At 37.8% G+C, this 27,772-nt stretch overlaps 1 protein-coding gene across 2 annotated transcripts in view; it reads right to left on the reverse strand.

The window, feature by feature from the left end:
- Positions 1-27,772, reverse strand: part of FANCC (FA complementation group C) — a 90,364-nt gene that overhangs the window by 30,766 nt on the left and 31,826 nt on the right. For both annotated transcript variants that reach the window (XM_064437905.1, XM_064437906.1), the window contains exons 5-7: positions 5,459-5,578; positions 4,734-4,798; positions 741-905 (exon numbers count right to left, since the gene is read on the reverse strand). In XM_064437905.1, the coding sequence (XP_064293975.1) occupies positions 741-905; positions 4,734-4,798; positions 5,459-5,578 (350 nt within the window). The remainder of the gene's footprint in view (positions 1-740; positions 906-4,733; positions 4,799-5,458; positions 5,579-27,772) is intronic.

A 27,772-nucleotide genomic window follows, 5' to 3' on the forward strand; every position in this document is an offset into this window, starting at 1 on the left:
GGACCTCTTTTAGTATGTAAAAAAAAGTTTATTATATAGTCCCTCAGCTACAACTTGAATAAAGCAACTCTCAAACAAAAATGGGCTGTGCTTTCCCTGATGTCTTTCCTACCCTGGCATAGCCAATCTTGCTGATGTTCAGCTTCGCCCAGCTGGCTTTCATCCATAGAGTGATTTTATCAAAACAGTGGTTTCAGTGCCAGCAAAACAAGCAAAGTTATAGTTCACAAATTGTTCCTACCAGACTCACTAAAACTAATCTGCTGAAAGAGAATTTAGAATTTTGAGAACCAATTTCACACACACACACACACACACACACACACACACAAAAAGAGAAATATGGAACCACTCAAACATAAGGATCTATCTTGTACACAGAAAAATACAGATGGTTCTCAAAATGTCGTTAGGAATGTTGATACATTGATATGAAAGGTAAATAACACTTCTATGGAAAGTGATCATATCTTCCACAAAACTCCTAAAATCTATTGAAGACTTTAACCACCATTTTAGAAAAAAGGTGGGACAAAGTCCCAGTCAATATTAAAAACTGTTATGCCACAATTTGTGTATCAGCATTTCAAAATTCTGCTTTGGCCTGCGACCTGAGCTCTACTATTCAACTGCAGAGCATGTACAGAGCATTCAGCATACAAACTCAGAGAAAAGACATTTAATTGCATTAACAATCTGTATGAAAAGAGCCTAAAAATCATACAGACCATACTACTTACTTTAAAAAGGCCTCATTCACAGCCTCCAGAAGCTCCAAACTGAGAATTTCTTTTGATGCACCTCCATGGTAAAGAAGAAGAGTTTCCAGAAATGGAGTTAGATCAGGCAAAGTAATGAGGGGGAGACAGAAACGGGACACAGCATTCACACAACTGGCTGAAACTCTGAGGGAAAAATACAGTTCATATTTTAGAAACATATAACTTTAATTTCTAAACTGATAAGGTCAAAAAAGATTTAAATAATTACAGAAGATTAAACGTAAGAGATGCATACCTAACTGCAGAAAAATTATTTACTGGAATGACTGTTGACATGTCATTACATATTGTCTGAAGAATCTTAAGGAGAAGTCAGATAAAATTTTGATAATTTAGTGCTCAAGGCAAACAACAATATCAACCCAATTCTGAAGTGCAGCCAGTTGTGTTTGCTCAGTAATCACACCCTTCCTACCATGGAATGCTTTGTCTTTTCCAAAATCAGAGAAGAACAGGTAAGGAAGGCTACAGATTCACAGCTCCCATGGAGGTTTGCTAGACCCTCACAAGAGACCACCCAGCTGCTTTTAAGGCCTCCTGTTGTTTCCTTGAACATTTCCTCTCAACAGAAAAAACTTTTATGAACCAAACAATACGGAATCCTGCTCTCTTCAAGTGCTCAGTTGAAAAATTTTTGTCTTACAGATCTACAGTTGAAGGAAAATGAAACACTCTTGGATCTTAATATACGAACCACTTGACCTGCTTGCTAAAACTACATGCTTGGAAATAAAGACAGTGGAACATGGAACATAAACAAAACATGGAACCTTTGGAACATAAACAAAAATAAAAATGGCACACAATGTAAGAGATAACATTTGCAAAAGGAAACCACAAGTTTCCCAGAGTATGTATAGTTTCTAGCACATGAAACTGCAGGTTTTTCTAGATGCGGTTTTGACAGGAATATATTTATGGAAGAACTCGAAAATACTGAACTCTAGCATATTAAAAAGTGCTAGATTGTTTGTAAAAGGCTTCATTGAGTTCCTGCAAGTTTCTCCTGATTGCATTTTTCACTAAAAGGGGTGCATTCTGTGCAAGCACCTAAAACTGTTTTCTTTGGGGAGCCACCAATACAGTGTATGAAGAGCTGAGACAGGAATTACACTACAAGCTGCTCTGAGTAAGAGCTAATTCTGTTGCCCTGCATGTATTAAAGCTACTCCCAAATAGGTGTTGCCTAATGGTCACTGGCATATGCTGGGACAGAAGTGCTATGATTTGTGGACATGGGGTACCCCATTGTGGTTCCCACAGTGAAATAAAACATGACACATTTTCAAAGACTCAAATTTCTGAGTAGGTACTTAACCAAATATGTGTTAAAGCTTCATACGCTGAAATACTTTGCGATGCAGTTTTACTGTAAGAAGTGTTTCTGTAGGAATGGTAATTCTTGGGCTGATATTTATTGTGCAGTAGTGTTTTTCAGGATATATATGTAAAGTTCACAAACCCAAAACTCTTTAAATCAGTCCCCTTTACAAAATTCTATTTCTAATTCCTTACCTAGAATTAGAAAAATTAGCAATTTACTTTACTCTTAACTTTGGAAGAAAAACCCTGCAAATGCAGTTTTCTTCTTCTGCTACATAATCTTCAAAATATGTTCTTGGAGAATGTTGCACAGTGCATTCCACTGTGTGCAATGAATTTGCACAGACATTGTCAACTGCATTGCTGTCAGCATCACTGAATGGAGAAATGAGGCAAGGTACACCTCTAACTCCTACTTGAATATACAGCCATATCAAAATTTCTAGGCTCAAAAAAATCCACGTAGAGTTCAAAGTTTTCCTTTTCTCCTAGTAGAATTCAGGAATTTCTCTTCCCGACAGTCTCATTTAGCTTTTCAGCTAAGCCTGTTTCACCCTACTTTACAAAATGTGAGTGGTTTGTTTTCTACATGATACAAAACTTTGTGATGATCCTCATTAACTGTGCGCATGATTTTCGTACTAAAGTCAGGTCTAAATGAATTCAGCTTATTTACTCTTCCTTAAGCAAACACCTAAGGGAGAAAAACAGCCAAGCTATTGGCTTATGATATAAGGAAGATATTTCAGTCAGCCTCATCTTTCTTATAACTTTACAGGCTATGTGGTGTAAATAGGTCATGGAACTCATTTCATCATATCAGCAGCTTTGACTCTGAAGACCAATATAATATAAACAGCAGAGTCATAAATTTAAAAAAGACACAATTTGAGTATATAGTCTATATTAAAAATATCTATCCTTATTTTTACTTTTGTGTTTTGGCTGGAATACACTTAATTTACATGCATTCAAAACGATCTACTAACGTATTCAAATATGATAATTTTTAAAGTATTGACAAAAGACTATGATCAGTATAAGGGCACAAATTACAAATTATAGAGTTAAAAGGCATGATCATATCAAAAATAGTGACAACAGTAGCATTAGGCAAATGTATTCCCTTTTTTCTGGTCACAGATTTTGGCTTAATTCACTGTATTTATGTAGTGTGGATAAAGAAGGTGATTATTCTCACTGACTACACCTAGACATGTAGAAACACCCCACACAAGATGTCAGGGTGATTATTAGCATCTCCTGATAATCTGGATTGGAGATTTGGCCAGAACACATCACAATTTCCTTCCCACCCACTTTCTCAGACTTTCATCCTTAGAGAACCAGGCTGAACAAGCAGCTAAAGGGTGGAAATACTATGTGCTTGGGTACATTTAAAATAGTTTTATATCAAACACACAGTATTGCCACACTACTGTTTGGTACCAGATCAAGGAACTAATAGCAGGAAAATGAGAGGTTCTTGAAATAAGCATGGGCAAATTTTATCATTAAAACAAGTGCAAGGTAATTTCTATTCTATGAAATTAAACTACCACTCACACAAACAGTGGAATAAATTCCTTTGGAAATTTTTTTTTTGCTTTTTCTTATAGTAACCACCAGTTAACTTTGGCTATAAGGACACACACAGCAGCCAACATTATGATTAGGAAGTTCATGAGGTTCAAAAAAGCCAAATGCAATGTCCTGCACCTGGGTCTGTGAAATCCCCAGTATCAATACAGGCTGGGGGATGAAGGGATTGAGAGCAGCCCTGCAGAGAAGGGCTTGGGGGTACTGGTGGATGAAAAATTGGGCATGAGCTGGCAATGTGCGCTTGCAGCCCAGAAGGCCAACCATATCCTGGGCTGCATAAAAGGAAGTGTGAGCAGCAGGCTGAGGGAGGTGATTCTGCCTCTCTACTCTGCCCTGGTGAGAACCCCCTGCAGTGCTGTGTCCAGCTCTGGAGTCCTCAGCACAGGAAAGACACAGACCTGTTGGAGCAGGTCCAGAGGAGGGCCACAAAAATGATAAGAGGGCTGGAGCACCTCTCCTATGAGGAAAGGCTGAGAGTTGGGGTTGTTCAGCCTGGAGAAGAGAAGGCTGTGGGGAGACCTTATTGCGGCCTTTCAATCTGTAAAGGGCGCTTCTAGAAAGACAGTCTTTTTACCAGGGCCAGTAGTGACAGGGCAAGGGGCAATGGTTTTAAACTGTAAAAGGATAGATATCGGTTAAATATAAGGAAGAGATTCTTTACAATGAGGGTGGTGAAACACTGGAACAAGTTGCCAAGAGAAGCTGTGCATGCTCCGTCCTTGGAAGTGTTGAAGGTCAGGCTGGATGGAGCTTTGAGCAACCTGGTCTAATGGAAGATGTCCCTGCCCAGAGCAGGGGGGTTGGACTAGATGGTCTTTTAAGGCCCCTTCCAATCCAAACCACCCTGTCACAGTATAAACTGTTATCTGAAGAACAACTTAACAAGCTTGTCCACACCTGAAATTATCTACATATATATCCAAAACTTTCCAACTGAAGCCTAAGTTGCCCAAGACTGTAAAAAGGTCCTCACTGAACTGTAACTGAACTAAAACGTATCAAAATGAAGTTTAGATTAACACCTACCTCCCCTGAACTTTAAGTCCATTGAACCAATATCCTCTGACTTCTGTTAGTAATGAAGAGACCATCTGTTAAATAACATAACATAAAATAATATAAAATAAAAATAAAATAAAATAAAATAAAATAAAATAAAATAAAATAAAATAAAATAAAATAAAATAAAATAAAATAAAATAAAATAAAATAAAATAAAATAAAATAAAATAAAATAAAATAAAATACACATACTGCAAATAAGCAGACATTAGTTGCACGGTTCTCTGTGTGACTGACATACCATGGAGGTTTCTCTGTTCACTCAGTTTGATTTTTTAATATTTTAATTATTGGTGCTAAATTAAAGCTGATCAGATCACTGAATAAATTATGCTGCAAAACATTTTTGAACACATATTTGAAACTAAGAAGCTATTTATTTTAGCTTTGCTCCCCAAGACTTGAGGCAAAACTTTAATGATAGGGCAAACATTGTTTTTCTTATAACACATCAGCAACAGGAATCTTGTTTTTATGAACATTTATTACAGTATACTCTAATAAAAATTTTTCTCATTTGTCCAGAGATATCCCACTTCATTTTTTCCCTTAAAAGGCTGTAAAAGTAACTGAGGTAAGAAAAGATAAACAAAGTCCAGTACATGTTCCTTATAACAATGACAGCTCTATATGTGCTTATAAACCGGTGATTTATTATTAACAAAATCCCAATTGCACAAAATACTTACCTTTTTAACTACGTGACTATGATAATTTGCTGACGTATAGCCAAGAGTTGATAGGAAGGTACCGGTTTCAGCTTCATTACTTTCCCACTTAGAAGAAGAAAGGAAATGGCACAGCAAACTCTGTGAAGAATCAACAGAAGGGCAGTAAAAAAAAGTATTAGGCTACAACATGCTGTGTGAAAGGAACTGTCTGCTATTGAACTATACCGGGGGTAAAATCTTTTGATCAGTTGTGGCCATGTCACACCATCAACACAGAAGAGAAGGCAGCTCCCATCAACCACAGGAAAATGCTGCAGCTGCTACAATCAAACGTGGGTCCACACACCAAACAATTTCAGAAGTTGTGCTATAGCAATAGAGACCATCTGTGTCAGAACCAGAGAGACGTTAGGTAGGTTGCAGTTCTCTGGGAGCCATTTCTGATATCATCTGGATAGCAGTAGTCATGTTGCTACACAGAAAAAAAAACTCACCTGTAGTCTTGATCAGTACCATGATCAAGAAAAGAAAGCACAAAGTTAACATTTACTTTTCCATATCACTCCTTCAAGAGGCCCCAGTATTTTTGACGGGATTCAGGGTCTGGCCTAATAACTTAATTTTCTTAATTTCCTCATTATCTTGAGAAGGTAATAACAAAATTTTAGTTTGACATTTACTTCTCTACCAATATCACTACGCAATGCTTTAAGTCACATTTAATAAAAGCTTTTTAATACATCATATAAAAATCAAAACAATCCTTTGATGATAGATTCCAACTAAAGTCAGATTAACATATTTGATACACTGGTCCTACAGGCACATACAGAGGATTCTGAACATAGTACTCTGGTGTCATGCTTTCCCAGTTCTTCAGCACTAAACTAAAGCTCGGCTGTCTTTCGGACAGATCTTACACCCAGCACCTTCCCAGCTGAACTCATTTATGAAAGCTGTTGTGGTAAACCTTGAGCAGGTTTTTGCATCCTGCTGTCATAAGGGAGCAGAGGTAGTTTTATGTTTCTCATCAAATGATCAGCTCTGATTTTGTTAGTTTTCTTTTCTTCCTGTCCTCTGTTGCTGGCATGCTGATACAACAGCAACTACATACCCTTTCCAGAGGTTCATTTCAGGGCTTTATATATCACTAACACTTAAAAGTATAAACTAAATTACACTTTGTATGGCAATAAGTATAAAAACCTTTGTAAAAGAGGGTCAGAATTAGCAAACACTGAAAAAGACCTTAATTTTTAAATTATGCAATTAGAAGGAAAGGTCAGAGAAAGCTCTGTGAATTCTATGGTCTTAGGGTGTTTCACTCTACATATTCGTTTTAAATGAGGGCTCTGATGAAAGATTCGAGACTAAAAAAGTAAAAATTAGTTAACCATTTTTTGCTTTCAGAATTCCAAACCAAATATTTATGCACACTTTCATTGTGCCCTAAGCAACTGCTTCAGAAGTCCTGGAATTAGATTGTCCATGTTTGATTAATGTCAGAGAGAAGACAGAATCAGCAGAAGCACACAAGACATCAAAGAAAATTCAGTACTATCAAAATAAGTAACAGGCATTTGGAACATCTTATTTATAGTACTTTTGTTTAAAATTATTTTACTACGTTGCAGACTTATGTTAAATGCTTAAATATCCTTTTCTTTCATCGTGAACCTTTTCTCCTACAAAGCCCTCAACAGGAGAAACTGCTGTTTTACCGCCATCTAGTGACTTTCCTAAAACTAAGGAGGAAGAAAAATGCTTGGCAGCGCAGTTTCAAAGAAGTAATGTATGTGCAACTTCTGCATTCTTGAGAAAAAGACATTAAAATGTGGATTGTCAAATTGTACAAGCATCTAAATATGTCAAAAGCTAAGATTAAAATCCACTAAACTGTACGTTCTCCAAACACCCCTTAATCAATTTATTAATATGGAACTATATATATTTTCATCGCCCTTTGCAACTATTACTAAAGTTAAAATTTGTTTACAGAACATTATCAAGGGTTCAGACAAGTAATTCCTACAAAACAGGATGGTTTGCCAAGTAGAATGAGATAAGGGATCAAACTGCAAGTTCAAAACAAAATAAAGGAGTTAGCAGGAACAAACCTGGGATGCTACTTTTGCTAGAGGTAGGAGCAGGGTTTGAAAAGTAGAAGTTTGTTGGGTTGCCCAGTGAAAGACTTGCAAAAAGCTTCACTGAGAGAAAAACATAACAAGCTCTGAAAAAGATTTGACAGGTTGACATGGCAGCTAATGACAGCTAAATGAGGGAGTAGCTTAAAACCCTGTAACACTAGAAAATACATTATCTAGTGACCCTCTCTGTAACTAGAATTTTCCTAAGGATAAAACTAATCCAACATTCTTTATGTGAAGAGTAATTTCAAAATTACTTTTCCCCTACTCGTGTGTAACAGGCATTGTCAGTTAACCAATCAATAGAGGAAAAGACAAGACAAAATTACTATACATTGTCAGAGTCTGCATATGGTCTGCAACGCTTTCCTGGTTTTTTTTTGTTTAGTTTGTTGGTTGGTTGTTTTTTTAGTTGGGTTCTCCTTTTCTGAGCACTTTACTATATCCATGCTAGGATTTTACAGATCACTTTAGTTTTTTTTTTTGGAACACACAAAATCTCTGAACAGCCAGAAGAGGGCAAGGGGAACAGGGGTAAGGAGATTTTGTAGACAGGAAGAAAGGAGGTATTAGGTATGTATAAGAGAAATGTATGTAATAAAGGTGAAAAACATTTAGAATTCAGTTCTGTATCTTAGGTATTTCATTTTACAGATGCTATTGCCACTGCAAAGCCTCAGACGTACCTACACGCAACAAAGATAAGAAATTTGGTAACAGTAATTTAAAGCATTTCTCATTTATGGTTTAAATGCTTTCTTTGGTCTAAAACATGTCCAGAAAGTTGTTCTCTCTAGAAAATGTAGCAGATTTACTGCACATAATTCTGGTTGTGATAATTCTTTTACTATGGTATACTGCATTAGCAGAAAGCTGCCTGAAAGAAAAGTAAATATTGACAATTCACTCTCTTATCCATCTAACAGTCCATTTGTCAAATAAGGAATCAGCTAGATAGCTGTCTCCAAAGAGTTGCACTCAATAGCTCAATCTCCAAATGGAAACCGGTAATGAGTGGTGTCTTGCATGGTTCCACACTGAGACCAATACTATTTAATTAATCTTCATCAATGGAATGGGACAGTGGGATTGAATGCACCCTCCACCAAGCTATGTGGTGCAGTTGATTTGCTTGAGGGAAGGGATGCCATCCAGAGGGACCTTAACAGGCTTGAGGAGTGGGCCTGTGTGAAGGTCACAAATTTCAACAAGGCCAAGTACAAGGTCCTGTATCTGATCAGGACAATCCACCATATCAATGCAGACTGGGGGTGCTAATATCTTTAATATATTAATAACTTTATCAGTTGTCTGGACAAAGGGATCGAGTGCACCCTCAGTAAGTTTGCAGGCTACACCAAGTTGTGTGGGAGTGTCAATCTGCTCAAGGGTAGGAAGGCTCTGCAGAGGGACCTGGACAGGCTGGATCGATGGGCCAAGCCCAACTGTATGAGATTCAACAAGATGACATGCTGGGTACTTGGGGCACAACAACCCCATGCAACACTACAGGCTTGGGGAAGAGTGGCTGGAAAGCTGCCTTGCAGAGAAGGAACTGGGGTGCTGGCTGACAGCTGGCAGAACATGAGCCAGCAGTGTGCCCAGGTGGCCAAAAAGGCCAATAGCATCCTGTCTTATATCAGGAACAGTGTGGCCAGCAGGAATAGGGAAGTGATCGTGCCCCTGTACTTGGCACTTGTGAGGCCGCACCTTGAATACTCTGTTCAGTTTTGAGCCCCTCACTACAAGAAGGACATTTAGTTGCAGTGCTAGGTTAATAGTTAGACCTGATGATCTTAAGGGTGTCTTCCAACCTAAACAACTCCATGATTCTATGAATAGATTGAGAGCAGACTTGCAGAGCAGTACTTGGGGATACTGGTGGATGAAAAATTGGACATGAGCCAGCAACGTGTGCCTGAACCCCAGGAAGCCAGAGACACTGGAACATGTTGCCCAGAGAAGTTGTGGTTGCCCCATCCTTGGAAGTGTTCAAGGTCAGGTTGGACAGAGCTTTGAGCAAATCATCTAGTGAAAATTTCCCTGCCCGTGGCAGGGGGTTCTGAGTAGGTGAAAGTTAAAGGTCCCTTCCAACTCAAACCATTCCATGATTCTATGATTTGTGTAAGGCAACTGGTTTCTTGAAAACAAGATGCTTTCAGCTGTTCTATCACATGATCCTCTTACAACAGTACACTTCTGTGGAAGTACACAGTGTGGAAGGGGTAGTATAATGGCCAGAAATAAAGCTTATACCTAATAACCTCCAACTAAAGACTATTTTTTTCATATGCTATTTCCAGACACTTAGCAGGTAAACTGAATAAGGCAAACTCAGCTGATGCAAGAAACTGAATTTTCCAGTTAGAACATGGAAAGAAAGATAAAACAAGCAAACCATACCAAGAGATAATCTTTAAAGAGACAAACTAACTGAGAACAAAAAGATCATCAGGTAATAATTTTCTTATGATATTTGCCCATGCTCTTTCATCCTATACATGATTAACTAGGTTATCAAAAATACACTGTAAACCAGGAATGGCTAATTTTTAATTAAATGGCAGTGAAAACTTGTTTTTACCTCAAGCTTCAAAGTTCATAATGTTTAAATTCCAGTAATTCTCAGATCTAAAGGGACTGTATCAGTAGTTATTTCACATCATACTTATATGTAAGTTTCTCCTTTCACTTTTGAAATCAAGACTTTCATAAAACACTATAGGGAAATCTAGAAGGCTTCGGGAGATTTTCTCACAGAGTTCCTTATAGGATGCTATAGAAATAACAAACTTAGTAATAGGTTCCATTATTGCATTATGAACTCCCCACAAAGCATTGTGGAAAAGAAAAATACATAACCTTTTATACAGCCACAGCATGGATTCCTGGGGTCAGAAAAACTGATGATTTTACAGAATCATTTCAAATCCAACAGAAGGTATTCAAGAACATGATGGGAAAGCTGTCAATACTAAATGCATTCCTGCACTGATGATCTTAGTCATGAATCCTAGCCTAATCCAGCAAAGCAGACAATTTGAGATTTACATAATTGTCAGTTACTTTGGGGAGTAAATCAATTACCAGTCACTGTCTAATCCACTAATGCCATATTCTACAAGCCAGAAAAATGGATGAGCCTGTGGCAAAAGTGCTGCATTCAGAAGGAAAAATAACAAGGTGTCATGATTCTGGCAAATGAATAGCGGTCAGGCATACTGTGATATCAGAAATATCTTTCTTGATTTCCCTCACCACTGGCTAAATAGGGAGCCTGAAGGAAACCACCTTGGTTCTAGTTGCAAGATACATCCATTCCCATGGCCTTGGATTAAAGTTCTGCAACAAAATCCCTTTCAGCCTAAAATTGAATTAATGATTTTTCATAAAGCCCTCACAATGACCAACTTCCTTGAACAGCCTTGCCAGTGTCTTTATTTTATTGGTGTAATTTATACTGAGTAATAGTCTAGCTAACTCAATTTAACATCTACTGGTGCACTGAGATTTCTAATACCCTTAACAGGCAGATAATCCTAGGATCATTTGCATGAAGACATAAAAAAAATTATTTTATCAGTGTAAAGACAGAGCTTCATATCTACCAGGCTTTGTAGTGGAGGAGGCCTGATTTAACATTTACTCCTCTGATTTACAGATTGGTTATAAGGCTGTCCCTTATTAAATCGCTCAGGGAAGGTGGAGGGAATGAGAACAGATTTGAAACTGAAGACTTCTGAGAATACAAATGAATAAAAGAACCCTCTGTGTTCCCTGGTTACTGTCCAACTGTATCTAAACAGGACTAAGCAACTGAAAAACATTTCCTACGTATCACTTTTCAATTAAGCTAAGCCAACTCTTTTGGTATTCCTCTTTAAATAATGAAGTCTGATTTCCATCTGCTACAAGGGCTTTGTTGAGTTACTCTCCAAAGTTTGCTTCTCAGAGACAACCATCTCTTAGAGCATGTGTCTATGAAACCCTGGAAATTATTTTCCTGGAGCAGAATTTACCCCTCCACTGAGATAAGTAGCACAGTACCAGGCAGATACCTACTCAGCTACTGTCCACAACTCCAGAAAGGAGGAGGAGGTGCTTTAGTCTTCTGATACTTTACTGAGCCTTTACTAAGCAGGGATCCAAAAGCTCTGAAGCCTTTTCCCTCTTCTTTCTGTAATACAAAATATCTTCCTGCTCATGCCAATGGGAAAAAATATAGAAGCCTGAATTAAAGGCACAATTACCTCTGAAATTAGACATCAGCACAGAAATAGCACTTGATTTTTATTACAGGACCACATGACAAGTTTTATGCTAGTAACTCTATTAGTGTAGCAACTGTTCCAGAATTTATGACACAGTTTCAAAGACATTCCAGGGGAACCAGATAAACCAATTTGTTTCTGGAAACTTCTCAACACACTCTGTCCAAAGTATTTATGATTCTGAATGTCCTCAGAAGCAGATGTGAAAATCAACAGGGGCAATATATTTTGGAGAGAGGCGATGGATGGTTTCACTGGGATGAGCCATTCAAACCTGATACTGATTAGGACTTCCCAGTGACACTACTGGGCTCTTTTTTCCAACTTGGATGAGTCAGTCAAAGCGACAGATAGAGCAGGATGGAAGAGAAGGATTAATCATTTATCCAAAAGGATAATTCTCTTCAGTATATTCTCCCTGAAACATAGAGTCACATTATTTTTTGAGAAGAGATCATTAACGACATTTTGCTGAAAATTATGAACTATGTGAATTTGTTGGAATTTGTACAACACAGAAACCCAAGGGTAAATTTCTGAAATCTGTTCAAGTAACAGGTTTGTTTCTGACCTTTACCTCCGCTTCGACGGGAACCAGATTTCCTCAGCTCTGCTAAGAAAAAGCAGGTACAATAAGAAAAGCTAAATCTTATTCAGAGGAAGCATTAGAAGTAAGTGCTATTTCCTCTTTGCATTTTACCAGATTTTGGAATGAGTATTTCTTGTATAGCAATGATTTCAAGAGTCTGTACATCAATTTTGTTCTTAGGTGTTCCCTGTACAGTCAAATGGCCCATTGCTTCCAACACAGGTCTAGAAGACAAAGAGATCAAGGTCTATTTCCAACCTGGCTTTAAAAAGACTTCAAAACTGTGTAATCAATTACAACATTAATGATAAGTTAGATAATATGATTTCCAATCATTATTAAAAAAAATAAAAATGCTATAAAATACGTACAATTTATTTCTTTAAATAGGTCAGAATAGGTTAGAATAGAGGATTCTAACATCCCAAATTACTTCCTAAATTATTTAAACAGAGTTCTCAGGAAGCAAGGTACACACATTGGTCTAATTTGTTTAAATGTAAATTAATTTGTATGTTTGCTAGATTTCAGCAGCTCAGTCCTAACCAAATTCCTCCAGATACTTTTAACAATATTTTATTTAAAAACCTGTCTGAAGGCTTAAGAGTTTTATTGTGTCCCATGCTTTCTAGATTAAATGATCGACAATAAAACACAAACAGTATTTTTAGAACCTTTCTACTATGAAATAAACAGCCAGTTCTTGAGAATCATAGTGCCTAAGTCAGTAAATGAGAAGGCAGGACGCTCATTCACAGACTGCTTCAACACCAACTGTTTATGAAATCAATTCTGTGAGCAGGATGCTGACCTAACAAAATTCATATTATTTCCACACACTTATCCAATCATAACAAAGTCTGAGACTTTTAATTCTGCTTACAAGACCTCTTGCTCACTTGCTCCTTGGTTCCAGGAAAGGACAGAAAATCAGTTTTCCACAAACCAAAACCAAAATGTAAAAGAAAATAAGGTAGTAAAACATCTTGCAGATTTAAATATAACATGCAGCTTTCAAAGTACTGTTTTACTCTGAACAATTTTGTATTCTCAAAATTTTATAAACATCTCAGTGTATAAATTAGGGGAAATTATATGGCATATGTTTGTTAACTTAATTATTATCTGTATGTAAGAGTGTATTTTAAAAGCTAGTAGAAGACATTTCTTAACTACTTACCATCGATAACCAAAATCTCTAATTTCTGCTTTAAAATTAAAGTTGTTTAAACACATTTCAAATAGACGAGATGTTACACTATGCATACACATATATTTCAATGATTAGCTAGTCTACACAACCTCCCACTTTACCAAATTGAGTCTATTACAGTAACCACTGAGAGGTTTTGCACAAAGAAATCACTTCAGTTTCAACCTAACTTTAAGAAAGTTTAGAATATTCTTCAGTAATTTACTGGATCAGGGCCAAAGTGCCTAAGTATATGGTGGGGAAGGGTTTTCTTCCCACATTTCTTTCTGACATTTACTGTCAGGAAGGGTTTTTTTTTTTGTTTCAGCACAGTTTATGGATACACATACTTTGCATTTATGGATGGTTTTCATTAGCTAAATTCTATACCGGCACACTAAATAAAATTGTTGGCCACAATTACATGTTTAAGATTTATTGAAGCTTCTCATTTTTCTCCTTATTCACTTGGAATGACAATCTGACATCTGCCCACTTCTAAATCTTCATTGATAACCATGAAGGACTAGTTGATGGTAAACAAATTATTCTGCTAAACACTCCTACAGAGACAAGGGTCTTGCCATTTAAGCATGTGATCAAGTTACAGAAAATCTACAGATAAATGACTAGACTGAGTGAGTATTACTTTAGAGTTAAAGAAAATTCAGGAACAATATTATACTTTCACAAAATTAATGTTGCCAGATGCACTGGCTTCATTGCTTTTCACATATTCCCAGTCAGGAAAACATAGACTCTATGAAGTTCTCCACACTGTACCTGATGCAACAGAGCCCTTCACCCTCTACTCTCCTTGAAGCATGTAAGCAGGCTTACCTTCAGTCAGCATCTGCAGTAAAGCTGCTCAAGTGCCCTTACCTTAGGCCAGTTTCTGTAACTTTGCTTCCACAACTGTAACTGCAATTTGTTTTTCAAAAAAAGTAATAATGGCAAAAATACACAAAAGGTCCACGAAAACCTACTAGAAAAACTTAACTGAAAAAAAAAAAATCAAAAACCCATTCAGACAGTTATGGTTTTTCTTTAGAAATTAATGTATGTTATGAATTGTGTTAATCTTTCTGATACCTGTATCTTGTTAACAAGACTAGGCTCATATTCTACCTCTGTTTCTTAAAATTGAAGAAAAATGTTACATACTTCTATACAATTCAGAATGAACCTGATCCTACTTTCCAAACGATATGCAGCAAAGAAAATTATGGGAAGGGGCTGGGGAGGGGGGACAGGTTGCATTGTTGTTCCCTCACCAATTCAAGCTCAGTTAACTTCTGTGAGACTAGTATAGGAAAAACATGTTGCACTACTACTGTGGCTAAGACCACACAACTTTTTAATGGATGAGATCCAAAGCCTAAGCTCCATCTGCAAATCACTAACAAACCCTTGGAAATCATAAGAAAGAAGCTAAAGAATTGTGGGTCTGGCAAGCTTTGAGTCTACTCTTGGCCTCAGACAGGAAAAGCTGTTTCAAATCTCTTTTCTTTTTCCTCCCTCTTTAAGAAACACCCACCTAAAAAGTGCTATTACTCTTTGTATTAAAAAATGGGAGACTTTTGCTGATGAAATAAAACATACATTTACACTAACTTACAAAAGGAAATTCAATAGCTTTACCAGAGTCAACCATAAATCTTTTTTTTTTTTTTTTAAAGCCCTCTGGTTTAGCCAGAGATTTAGAATTAATTTCCCTCTTCCCTCCACAATTTTCAAAAAACAAAATGCAAGCTTCCCACTGAAGAATTCCTTAATTCCACAGAAAAACTATGAGGATAAAAGGGATGAATAAATTTAAGTTTAGAAAGAGTGGATGCATCATAAAATGGTTTCTCTTCTTGTTTAAATCTGAGAGTTCAGTAATTTCTAGAAAAAAGATTATCCTGAACATGCTTTTTTCAATAAATGTATGTGTCCAATGTCACCTCTATATTTCCAGTAGGTACATGTTGCAAATACCCCAGAATCACCTAACGTAGAATGATATTCAGGAGAAATTACTTTTAATCACTTGGTTTTGGACTTCGTAAGTATCAGGTTGTTAAATGTTTAAGGGGAGGAAAACTATCCCTGAACTTCTTAGCAAAAAAGCACAAAATATCTCTATAATGGTGATGCAGCAGCTGCAGGTAACTAATTACATTAGGCTGAGCAAAAATATCTAATGCCGGTAGAATTTCTTCAAATAGAGACCTCTTTTCGTCTGTCAGTATCAAATCATTATTCTTTACTAGAGCCACCTGGCTCTGCTAAAGCACTGAGAAATGTCAGCTGGCTAGCAAATTGTGACACTTGCTGTTAAAGCTTGGGGAGCCTTGCAGGAAAGCGGAATCCTTAGTTTCTCATTTGTTCTTTGAGATACTTGGCTTTTGTTTATTTTGGCCCAGAAGCCAAGAAATTATTTACATTCATGTTAGCTTGGCATTATTGAAGTATTATCTATTTGGAAAGAAGAGTGGTCTGTTTTCTCCCAGCCCATTCATATTATCATATTATTTTTAACCAGAATAAAACGGTAATGTTTGCAAATTTGCAAATCTTGCAAATTCTCTTACATCCTACCAACGCAGTTATCTATAGGTGACTAGAGAAGGTCCAAATCAGCTTAGAAAGTTGATTCATAAAGGGGTTAGTGAGAAGGCTAACAGTTTATATGTATAATCTTCAATAGGTTAGAAACAACCAAGAACTCCCTCCAGTTGACTTTCTCAAAAATGAAAGAACAACAACAACAAAATAATGCCAGTGAACTCAGTAAAACTTCAGGACAAATAGCATCAGAAATTAATTATGTGCTGGGTATGAAAACCCATCTTCATTCTTAAATGTTCTCACACTACATTAAAAAAAGCCAGCCCCATCTCTTCCTGTATGAATATTTCTCAACATCTTCAATCACCCTCCTGTCCTTTACGAATAAAATTGTTTTAGAACTTATTCTACTAGAATTCTTTAATATATACGATCACTGTATCAACCACTTACTCATCTTAGATTCATGTCAGTTCCAATTTTCACTGCAATCTTCCCCCTCCTCCAGAAGCAACCCACTCACCCGTACCTAAGAACCTTGCTTTTTAACCTACTAGAGGCAGAACCGTATATTAGCAAGTTTAAGAGGCATGTATGTCAAATCTTTAGCAAGAATTGCTGGGAGAAGTGCGTTTCCCTAGGCAGTCACACACACTTCAACAGCTGCTGCAGCTGAACCAAAATGTTAAACAATGGTTCCAAAATCACTCCATCTCTGGCCCATGTATTTTGTTTATGCACAGGACATACACACCAGAGACAGTAATAAAGAGGGCCAGCAGCTCTGAGGAGCCTGTTTCCCTTTCCAGGTTGGTACCCAGGACACAAATAAATCGTACAAAGGACTGAAAAAAGTGCCTTTATCACTCATTTCTCCCTTGGGACGCATTGCAAAGCAAGCAGACTTGGTTCTCAAAACTGAATTTTAAGCAGTAATTTTGAAGTCGAAAGGTCCCATATCGCATTAGGAGTTCAATAAGCCATTGGGCTCTAATTAATGATGTCAGGTCTTAGAAGTGTGCATATATCTCATTTAACAGTCTTTTGCTTTCTGTTTTGATTCAAACAAAAATTTACTTTCAACTATCAGTTACCCAGTGAAAGTTAAGACGTTTCTTTCAAGCTCATTTGTACACTTCGTTCCACATATCCTCAAATACAATGTAAAAACTCATCTATCAGAATGTATCCTTTTTTGCCCATACACTTAAATAATAGAATTACAGTCTCTGTCCTCAACTGCAGTCGATTTACATACTCCAAAAAGGCCTGTAAATGCAGTGTAAGTATTTGCATGATGCCAAATTTAGCCTTTTAAATCTATTTCATGAAACTCAAGATTCCAGATGAGTATGTGTCAAACATTAAGGAGGTGACATCAGCTTCCAAAGCAGTAAACTGGCTGCCAGGTTAAAAAAAAAAAAGTTCCTCTTCATTTTGGGTGGAGGAATAGTGCTGTGCTAATGGCAAGAGCAACAGTAAAATATTTTAGAGAAACAGTAAAACAACACCGAAGCAAAAAAAAAAAATTGAGACAATGAAAACAATGAAGAGGAAGGGCTTTTAAAAAAGGATTAAACATTATACTGCACTTAATATAAGTGCAGAGGTTACTTCTTATTACGAAAAACCAATAAAATGTTCAGGTTTCAAAGTAATGTATTTTAACCAAAAAAAAACCCAACCAAACAAAAAAACCACACACACAAACAAAAAAAAAACCACCACCAAAACAAACCCCAAACAACTTTTTGAAAAGTCTATATAGATAACATTATATACCATGTACTTCAAGCAGAACCAGTTTGGTAGGAAGCATGACCTGTATGGGTTATGGCCGACAGAAGCAAGCAGGCAAAAGGAGGGGCAAAGAGAAGCTATACTTTCTCAAAATTAAAAGACCCTAAAAGTCTGTGGAGTGCTGTTTACTTCAGCTCTGTTTTACAACCACTGCTGCATGGAGAAGGGATTGACTGAAACGCCTGCAGCCCGTGGCCACCCACACTATGGGAAGCACTATGATTAAAGAGAGTGCTACGTTCTTGTGTCTGCCAGCAAAGTCTGCTCCATGCTGTAATTATTATACTTGCAGTCTTCTTATAATCTATTGCATCTGCTGCGGCAAGTCTCCTTACATTGTCCAACATGAAAACCATTGAACATGAACAGCAAGTTATTTTTAATGTGCACAAATGGCTTGAAAATTGGATACTTTAAATACTCCTCTTTTAAGTTTGTGAAAACATTTTGCCTTAGAGCATAGCCAATGCCATAGTGAAAGCAGATCTACCACTGAAACATTCACTTTAACCTACTTACCAAAAGTTACAGCCTGACACAACACCCTTTTACCCCACATCTTTATAATGAGCTAAGTTGTTGCTTTAGATCTTTAAAGCACAAAAACTATGTGAATTGTGGATTAGACACGTATCTAGAGAGCACTAAAATATTACAGTTCCATCCATCACTTTGTTAAGTGACTACACACATTGCACATTTCCGATGACCCTATGATTTAAATGCATTATAACTTCTCCCCTCTCTTTAAGAACATTTAATATTTTATAGTAACAGTAACTTTGAAAACAATAAGCCCTAAACATCAATAAGTAGCAGTTGTCCTAGCAGATTTCATTTTGAATCCTGATCTCTTCAATAAGTAGTAAAATAGTTCAAAACTTGTATTCCATGCATTCTCTTGATGCTGTTTGGTGCTCTATCACACAAAATTAAGCAGTACAATGCTGTTGTTGGAAGCACAACACAGAGCTGTTATTGCACTGCTCCCTGCCAAATTTATGAGGCAGTCTGTACCATTTCAACAATTTTGCCAGGAGTTGACTGTGCAGATGCTCCTGTGGAAAGCACAGATTGTCTACTGGCTATAAATACAAAGTGTTACACTAACTAGTGTGCCACCGCCTAGCAAAGGAGGGAAGAAGGCTGTACCAAAAGCAAGGCTGAATGAAAAAAATATCAAGGACTGGGTAAAAGCGCATTTGTCTCCACTGCTCCAGACCACTTCCTGAGGAAATGTCTTTAGACTCTCTTTGATATAAACCTTTGATTAGAGGTAAGGGTAAATTCCACATATAGTGACTGAGGAAAAGTGCCACAAAGACTCCTGAAGGACCAGAGAGAAATACAGAAAAAATTAATGGGAAAAGTATAAACAAGATACATACTTTAATCACCATCAGATGTCTTTCGTCTGAAGGAATACACTATGGCCTTTTCAGTGATCAAAGTTCCTGATGATTATTTGCACAGGTTAGATGAGGAATGACAACTCCTCTTTTCCAAACATACCAAAAAAACCATAAGATCCCTAAAACCACTAAAGTGGTTAGTGAGATTCACTTTTTTAGTGAATCTCAGAAAGTGATTAAGTAACTTTGAACCACTTTGCTTCCCAGAGACCTAACATTTTCCATTTCTCTCTTGGACACATGCCCCCTGGAACACAGACGTCTCTCTTCCCACAACTGCTAGGGAAAAACAGATCCCCTGCTCCACACCTCCCTTTCTCTCTTAAACTGGCATTTCCATCTGATTATTTTGTATTTTACCTATAGTAAAATATTATAGTGATACTAACACAAAGATAAGAAATAGTCTAAAGCAACTAGTTATTTATCTTAGTCTGAAAATTACTAAAATTAGTGTTCTCCCCTTAGAAAGGGAAAACTTAGAAAAACGAAATTTCAAAGATACTTGTAATAAAACCATGTTAAAGCCTATGCTCTGTGACACAGATTTTCTCCTCTAACTTTCTCAGTAATAAATAGCAGGTGAATTATGTTCATAATTTTAACTCTAATATCTCAGTTCAGCTCTTAATCTCCCTCTTTCAAAACTGTCTAGATAAGACGGAAAAAAACACCTTTCTCAGTATGACCTCTTGCAATTCATAAGCCTTTTAATAGACACGTTACCCATATATATAATTAATATTGTATTCTTATCTCATAGAGACATTTTTTATTGTAAATCCAACTTTATTTTAATATTTTTCTGCATCAAATAGTCTTGGGACCCATTTGCCCCTGTGGAATGACAAATGACAAATGATTTAGGTTCTTCCTAACTTAATAAAGCAGATTAAAGAACAGGTCTTAAAGTTGACCATAATTTGTGCACTAAATATCTTCTTCACGTTACCTTAAATTCCCACCTCCCAGAAATATGTGACTTTGTAGATTTGCTTTTATAAAGACAAGAGAACACTTAAACAAATGGAAAAGCTTTTCACATTATATTTTGATTAATCTTAACATATCTTGTTCTTTCCTAGCATTTTCTGACGTGTTCTTAACCATCTGACAAGGCGTGCATATAAATAAAAATAGTACATAGTGAGTTTTATTATAAGGTGACAAATATACTGGTCACAAAATCAAATCAACACTCTTCTATCAAAACTGCAGTGTAAACCTACATCTTGATGTATAAATAAATGCATCTGTATTAAAGTTGGCGATATTACAGATAGAATGAAGAGATGGAACACTGTCTCCTTAAATCACAATGATCTAATTTATATTAAACTAAGCTTATAAACAACAATAGGAAAAGCAAGCCAAAAAAATGTTCTTTTATGATGGCCTCACCCTCCATTAATGTCATTCCTTTTCTTCTAAAAACTATAGAATACAATGCAGTTGCAGTTCTTTAAGATGTGCTGGCATACAGACATATATTCCATCAAAAGGGCATTCCAGGAAAAGGGAATGTTTTGCAAAAAAGAGCATATCTTACCCTGCCCTACCTTGTGGTAGATGTGTGACCTCAAAAGGGTAGTATACACCCTAATAAATTCAATTCCTACTAGAAAGAAGTTGGTAAGGAAGTTAATAAATGTTAACAGCTCTTCAGGTTATAAAGAGAAAACCTTTTCTCACTTTTGAGTACTTACCTGAATGCAAATTCACAGTGTGGGAAACTTCAGCCTAGCAGAGGATCTTGGAGTTGTCTTAGAAAAAGACATTCTGCCAAGGATGGTATTGTTTCAAGGACCCTCCAAGAGGACTTATTGTTTGGTGAACATATGAACAGAACTTCATCCCACACATACTGGAATGAGGCCCAATTTCTGGTGGAGTGTGACTGGATCACTCGAATAATTTTGCACTCCTACAGTATATCCTAACAGAACTCCAAATCTTTACGGACATTTTCTTCACGCAAGCACTATGCCATGTTTATTTCAGCAACTGAAATAAAACAAATGGCAAGAACAACATACGGTTGGTTTTTTAAAAGACCTAAATGTGAAGAAATATTAAACATCAGTTTTGGAGAAGAAAACAGCAAAGTGAAGCTAAGCCAAATATACAGACAGGAACTACAGCTGGACCCAAAGAGACTAAGATATACAAACACTAAACAACAACTGATCCTGGGGGGGGGGGGGGGGGGGGGGGGAAGGGGAGGTGTGGGGGAGAAGGTACATCAGTCTCTAACCAACACATGAGGACAGGAACTATAAAAAACCAAGATATGGAGAAGTTCTGGGGAAAAGGATCCCTTGTTCATTACTGCGGTTCACCTCAGGAAACCCTTGTAATCTTCTATCAAAGAGACACCTTCATAAAATCAAGGAGAAACTACAGACAAGTGGGTTTGACGGTTCACAGTATGAACTACTGCCCACCTCAAAGAATATTATGTTCTATCTTTCTTTTTAATTAGGCAAAATACTTCTTAAAAATATTACCCAGTATCATCTGGTTAGGATGATCAGCAGACAAGGATTATGAACAGTCTTGAACTCTCGAATGTTAATATGCAAGCTTCTCTTGACAGGACAACAAAAAGATTAAAACTGTTAAGCAACTGTGAAATTGTCTCCCTGCCCAAAACCAAGTCACTATAACAGTCATCCAGGATAAAAGCGCAAAAAGTGAAACTGGCTCCCTTGACAGATGTTGAAGGACTTACCATCACAGACGAAAGACTATTCCTGGATGCACAAAAGCTGAGTGAGTGGATTAGATATTGAGAAATCATTGTACATTTGAAGCTTAAAGGACCCCAGTGTGAAGTCTTAATTAAGAAGTAAAGGCACTCGACTCAAACTTTCAGGTGAGGTTCTAGTCTGACAGTACAGAGTTAAGGCCTTCCTAGTGGGAAAGTAGTTATGAAAGAACTATGCTAATGGACATCAAGTCAATCCTAAGGTCCCTTCTATTACTTCAACGAAGTGTATTAAAGGAGACTATATTTTTAATTGTTTACCTGAAGAACCATGATGATGAAAATATTTGACATGTATGTGAGCCTGAGCTGCTAAGGCAGTTTCGCATAGCAAGTTGTCTTGACAGAAGAGAATAAACCTCCTGCAACACCCACTGATAGGAGGAAGACTTTCACAGAAATCACTGGTGCTAAGGAAAGCCAAACACGTGCTCATAAGCATGAGCTGTTACGAAGCACTGGTACTTAGAGCAAGCGAGTGTTCATAAGGGAATTTGAGATTAGACTTTGAAATTCTGTCTACGTGACAGAAAAAACTGCTCCATTATAAAATATATTAGTCAACCTCTCTCTTATTTATTGTAGCAGCCTGTAACGGCTACAAATTACTCCACTAATCAGATTGAATCAAGTCATCTAGAGTTCCTGTGTGGACCTCTTACTTGCCAGTTAGACCAAGGACAGAATGCTTGGATGGAGAATGTTCTTTGGGGTTTCACTTTCAAGGGATTTGAAAAGTGCCCAGGGAGCAGTTAATGCTCTTTGCTGTCATGCACTTTCCACACCACGGGATGCTCCTTTCATCTACCAGCATACTGCCAGTTCCGGCAAGTTTATAATAGATACCATCATACCCAGCATCAGTTTATCCTCAATCTATAACAAATGCACTCATCTTTGTGTTTCAGAAATTAAATCAACAAACTTTGCTTTGGCCATCCAGGAGAAACACACTGTGACCCTTCAGCAGAAAAAATTAACACCTAATAATCTGTCCCACTTCCCCACTAAAACTCTTTTCTATCACCATCTGTAGAGCTGTTCTCACAGTGCTCAGATGTCTGGTTACCTCTCCTATACAAGTGGCAACTGAAAGATACAGGAAAATTAGCTTAATTGCCTAAGCCTTTCTAAACCTTTTCATGGAAAGTTTTAGAAACTGTATTCCTAGGTCTTCTAATTCACATCTGCAGAAACATCATATTTTATCACTCAAAAATAATTCAAGGCAAAAGTAAGACTGAAAGAAATCTCAATCAGAAAACAAAGAAAAAAAAAATTCACTAGTGTGCCAAACCTTAAAACTAGCTTACGTATTTGGGCCCTACTAATATACTATATAGAAGAATAATTCAAGCACTATACGTACACTGGATATGCTATGGCTATTAAAAATAAGTGAATAAGGAAAAAAATCTTTATTAAATATAGTGTCTTATAGGGACATTATCTCTAGGAAATAGAGCAATAACCAAAGGACTTCTATTTTTCTAAAAAGTAAATCTATGCCTACCCAGCTTTAGAGGATTCTCACTTGACTTGTCCTGCAATTTCAAATTCTGAAATCAGCCTTAACTGATTTCTTTGTATCATGCCATATTCGAGACCAGCCTAAAACACCTCTGTCAAAACTAAGAATTCTTAAATCTGTGAATAAGCTTTATTATTCTCTTTTAATATATATTTTTTCCAGTGTTCCAAAGGAACCACCATAACAAGGCTTAAAGAAACCAGAGTTCTACAATACCCTCTCTTGGCACTCTCAAACTGACAGCAATAATCAGAACTATGTTGTTGTGACCCTCTGAACTATCATTCTTGAACTCTTAAATTACACTCTCTAATGCTACCTCTAACAATTACTATACATGGTATGTCTGAAATGAGACAAGCTTAATTACACAGAAACAGAAATACCATAAAAATAGCTTTCTATCTAGCTAGTATCCTGTCTCTGACAAAACTCAAATGCAGAAGCCTTAGGAAAACTTGTGTGAACAGAGCAGGCATCTAGTTGTATCTTCCTTATCCCTCCTTCCTAGAGGTTTGGCTGCCCGCACTCAAGGCCAGCGGTCATACAGTACTGTGGTGAGCAAGAGGTTTAAGAAGCTGGGTCCTTCTGGCTTCACTTGGGAACCGCATTTAAGTACAGGCAAACAAGGCTTTTGGTCCTTACCTGAGCTATGTTGCAGCCGCGCCTGTGGCTGGTCATGCAACTTGCTGCTCTGGAGCCTGACTCACAGCTGTGACTTCCCAGCTTGACCTTGGACCTGCCTCATCACTGTGAACCTGGTCTGGCGATCACTGGACTCATGGCTGACCCTGGTGACTGTCACTGGACTTGCTTTGCTCATCTTGTGCAACTGCACCATCTCTGCATAAAGCCACAGCTGCACCTGCCTTCTAGTCACCTGTGGATCCTGGCTTGCCTTCCCCCATGGAGCAGCCTACCCTTGGCCCTCCCTCACACCTAGTGTGTCAGTGTCCATTTACCTATGCTCAGCTTCCTCTGTCGTGTAATGGCCTCAATACTGAACCTCACAAGATGCCACTAACAAGTCTTTTCAATCAGCCTCTGCCTTCAGTACTCTCAGATCTAAGCTTTGCCTCACTAAGATTTTTCCAAATGCTTACTGGATTTTCCAGTAAACAGCAATTCTGCCCAACATCTGAATTTATCTTTGCAACTGCTATATTTAGAGGTGAAAAGTGTTTGATTACTAACTTCATCTTCATACATTTTTCCTGAGTGGCCACAACTGGTTTATTATCCTTTCAGCTGAAGTTTAATTTCCACCAAAGAACAACCCCAAACATTTTACTGCGAGAACTGAGGCCAGTGAAAGAGAGGGAGTTCTTACTCTTGCTTTTCTTAGGTCCATGATACAAACAGCAACATTTTCCAGTTTTAACTGACACGACTGTGGTGATACCTTTTCTGGTTTTTTTTTTTAGAGAGGTGATCACAAGAATTGAGGATTATTTTCATAAATCCCTTCTGTTTCTCAAACACTTTTCACGAACTGCACAGAATGTTTATTAAAGAGTTTTGCACAACACACTCAAAAGGATGGCTCAAGGAGCTTGATTAAGGACATAAACTGCATTCTGAAGACTTTTTATACAGTCCATCCACATACATGATATTCTTCCTCAGTACAATCTGTCTTGCTATACACTTCTCACAGGTATGTTACATCTATGCAAGGGCATTTTTCCTTGTTTCATTTAACTCAGAAGTTCTGCTTCTTTCAAACATGGCTTGGAGCTTCTGCCCATATTCTTTATTGTTGGTTTGGGTATTATTATTTTCTTCCAGATTCATAAAAATACTTGATTTTTAAAAATATGTTGCTGCATTCTGGTGAGACAAAATGACTGCTGTAGCCAGCCCAAATGACAGCCAAAGAAACAAAATCAGTTTTCCCTATGGAGAGGGCTGAACTTGAAAACATTTGCTCTGTTTTCCTAAGAGCAACTATTAAGCCAGGGTATTACAGCAAGCTTAATATCTGGCATTTATCTGAAATGTTACTCCTTGTATGTTACCAGACATCCTCTTTTTAAATATTTAATCCAGTAAATTTTCAGTGGTTTTGGTTTGGGTTTATTTTGTACAAGGCCAACAAATATACCACTCAGGTGTTCTTCAGAACAGCCAGCCTTCAGGAAAGAGAAAGGGTCATGGAGTATTTAGGCCTCTTCAGTTTTATTCTGCATGCTGAATATTACTCTTCTGAACTGGAAGATTTTATTCCCTTTTTCTTTGTTTTGTTTTTGTTGGTTTGTTGTTTTTTTTTTTTTTTGCCTGTCCACTGTGCCAGCTCCTGGTAAATGTTATGAAGAGATCCACCAAGTATTTTTAGATCTGCATGCCCTTTCAGCTCATCTTTCTTTTTTTTCCCCCGTCATAATTTATTTGCTAACTGGCTATGACAAAAGGAGCACTCCTTCTCCCCATATTTTAGCTCTGACTGACACAAGCTTTTGACAGAACTCAAATTGTCAAATTGCTGCTTAACAAATACAAGGCATCAGGAGTTAGGTCTACACCTGCTAACATTTGTCTCACCCCTGGTTCCAAATCCTGATCACACTGTGATCTCTCACCTGAGAGTCAGCCCTTAAGTTTGTAAAACCAGGTTTTACACATCTGAGTCTTTTCTATGTCCTTTCAGCTATACAGGGGGTGGAATGTTGGCATTTAATGTGTTCTATCTAGTCAGAACAGGTTTTTAGTTTTTTGCTAGTATACATAACTGAAAAACCACTCCAGACTAAAGTACCCTTCAGACACCTGTTTTCTTCTGCTCCTAAAATCTAGTCTAAAAATGTGCATATGCACTGTGTATCAAGAGAGGTGGACTAGGTGAGCAAAACACAATTTTATAGTCACTGCCATTATTACATATTTAAACTTCCTTTTACTATTAGAATCATAGCATGGTTTGGGTTGGAAGGGACCTTAAAGCTCATCTAGTCCAACCCCACTGCCATAGGCAGGGGCACCTTCCACTACACCAGGTTGCTCAAAGCCTCATCCAACCTGGCCTTGAACACTTCCAGGGATGGGGCATCCACAGCTTCTCTGGGCAACCTGTTACAGTGCCTCACCACCCTCAGAGTGAAGAATTTTTTGTCTTTCAGTTTAAAGCCATTACCCCTTGTCCTATCACTACATGCCCTTGTAAAAAGTCCCTCTCCTGCTTTCTTGTACTGAGAGGTTGCTATAAGGTCTCCCTGGGCTTCTCTTCTTCAGGCTGAACAACCCCAACTCTCCCATCCTTTCCTCATAGAAGAGGTGCTCCAGCCCTCCTCTGGATTGACTCCAACAGGTGCATGTCTTTCCTGTGCAGAGGGCTCCAGAGCTGTATACTGTACTCCAGGTGGGGCCTCACCAGAGTAGAGGGGGAGAATCACCTCCCTTGGCCCACTGGTCATGCTTCTTTTGATGCAGGCCAGGATATGGTTGGCCTTCTGGGCTGCAAGCGCACATTGCTGGGTCATGGTGAGCTTCTCATCAACCAACACCCCAAGTCCTTCTCCTCAGGGCTGCTCTCAATCCAGTCTCTGCCCTGCCTGTATTTGTGCTTAGGATTGCCCTAATGCAGGTGCAGGACCTTGCAACTTGGCCTTGTTGGACTTCATGAGATTTGCACTGGCCCACATATGAAGCCTGTTCAACGTACCTCTGGATGGCATCCCTTACCTCCAGCATGTCAACAACAACACATACCTTCATATTGTCAGCAAACTTGCTAAGGGTGCACTCAATTCCACTGTCCATGTCCCCAAAGACGTTAAATAGCACCAGTCCCAATACGAACCCCTGAGGAACACCACTCATCACTGGTCTCCACTTGGACATCAAGCTGTTGACCACAACTCTTTCAGTGCAACCATCCAGCCAATTCCTTTTCCACTGAGTGGTCCATCCATCAAATCCATGTCTCTCCAGTATAGAGACAAGGGTGCGATGCAGGACAGTGTCAAATGCTTTGCACAAGTCCAGGTAGATGACATCAGTTCCTTATCCCTTATCCACCAATGCTGTAACCCCATTATAGAAGGCCACCAAATTTGTCAGGCACAATTTGCCCT

This window comes from Phalacrocorax carbo, chromosome Z (genome assembly GCF_963921805.1).
Source record: "Phalacrocorax carbo chromosome Z, bPhaCar2.1, whole genome shotgun sequence".
Lineage (NCBI taxonomy): Eukaryota > Metazoa > Chordata > Aves > Suliformes > Phalacrocoracidae > Phalacrocorax > Phalacrocorax carbo.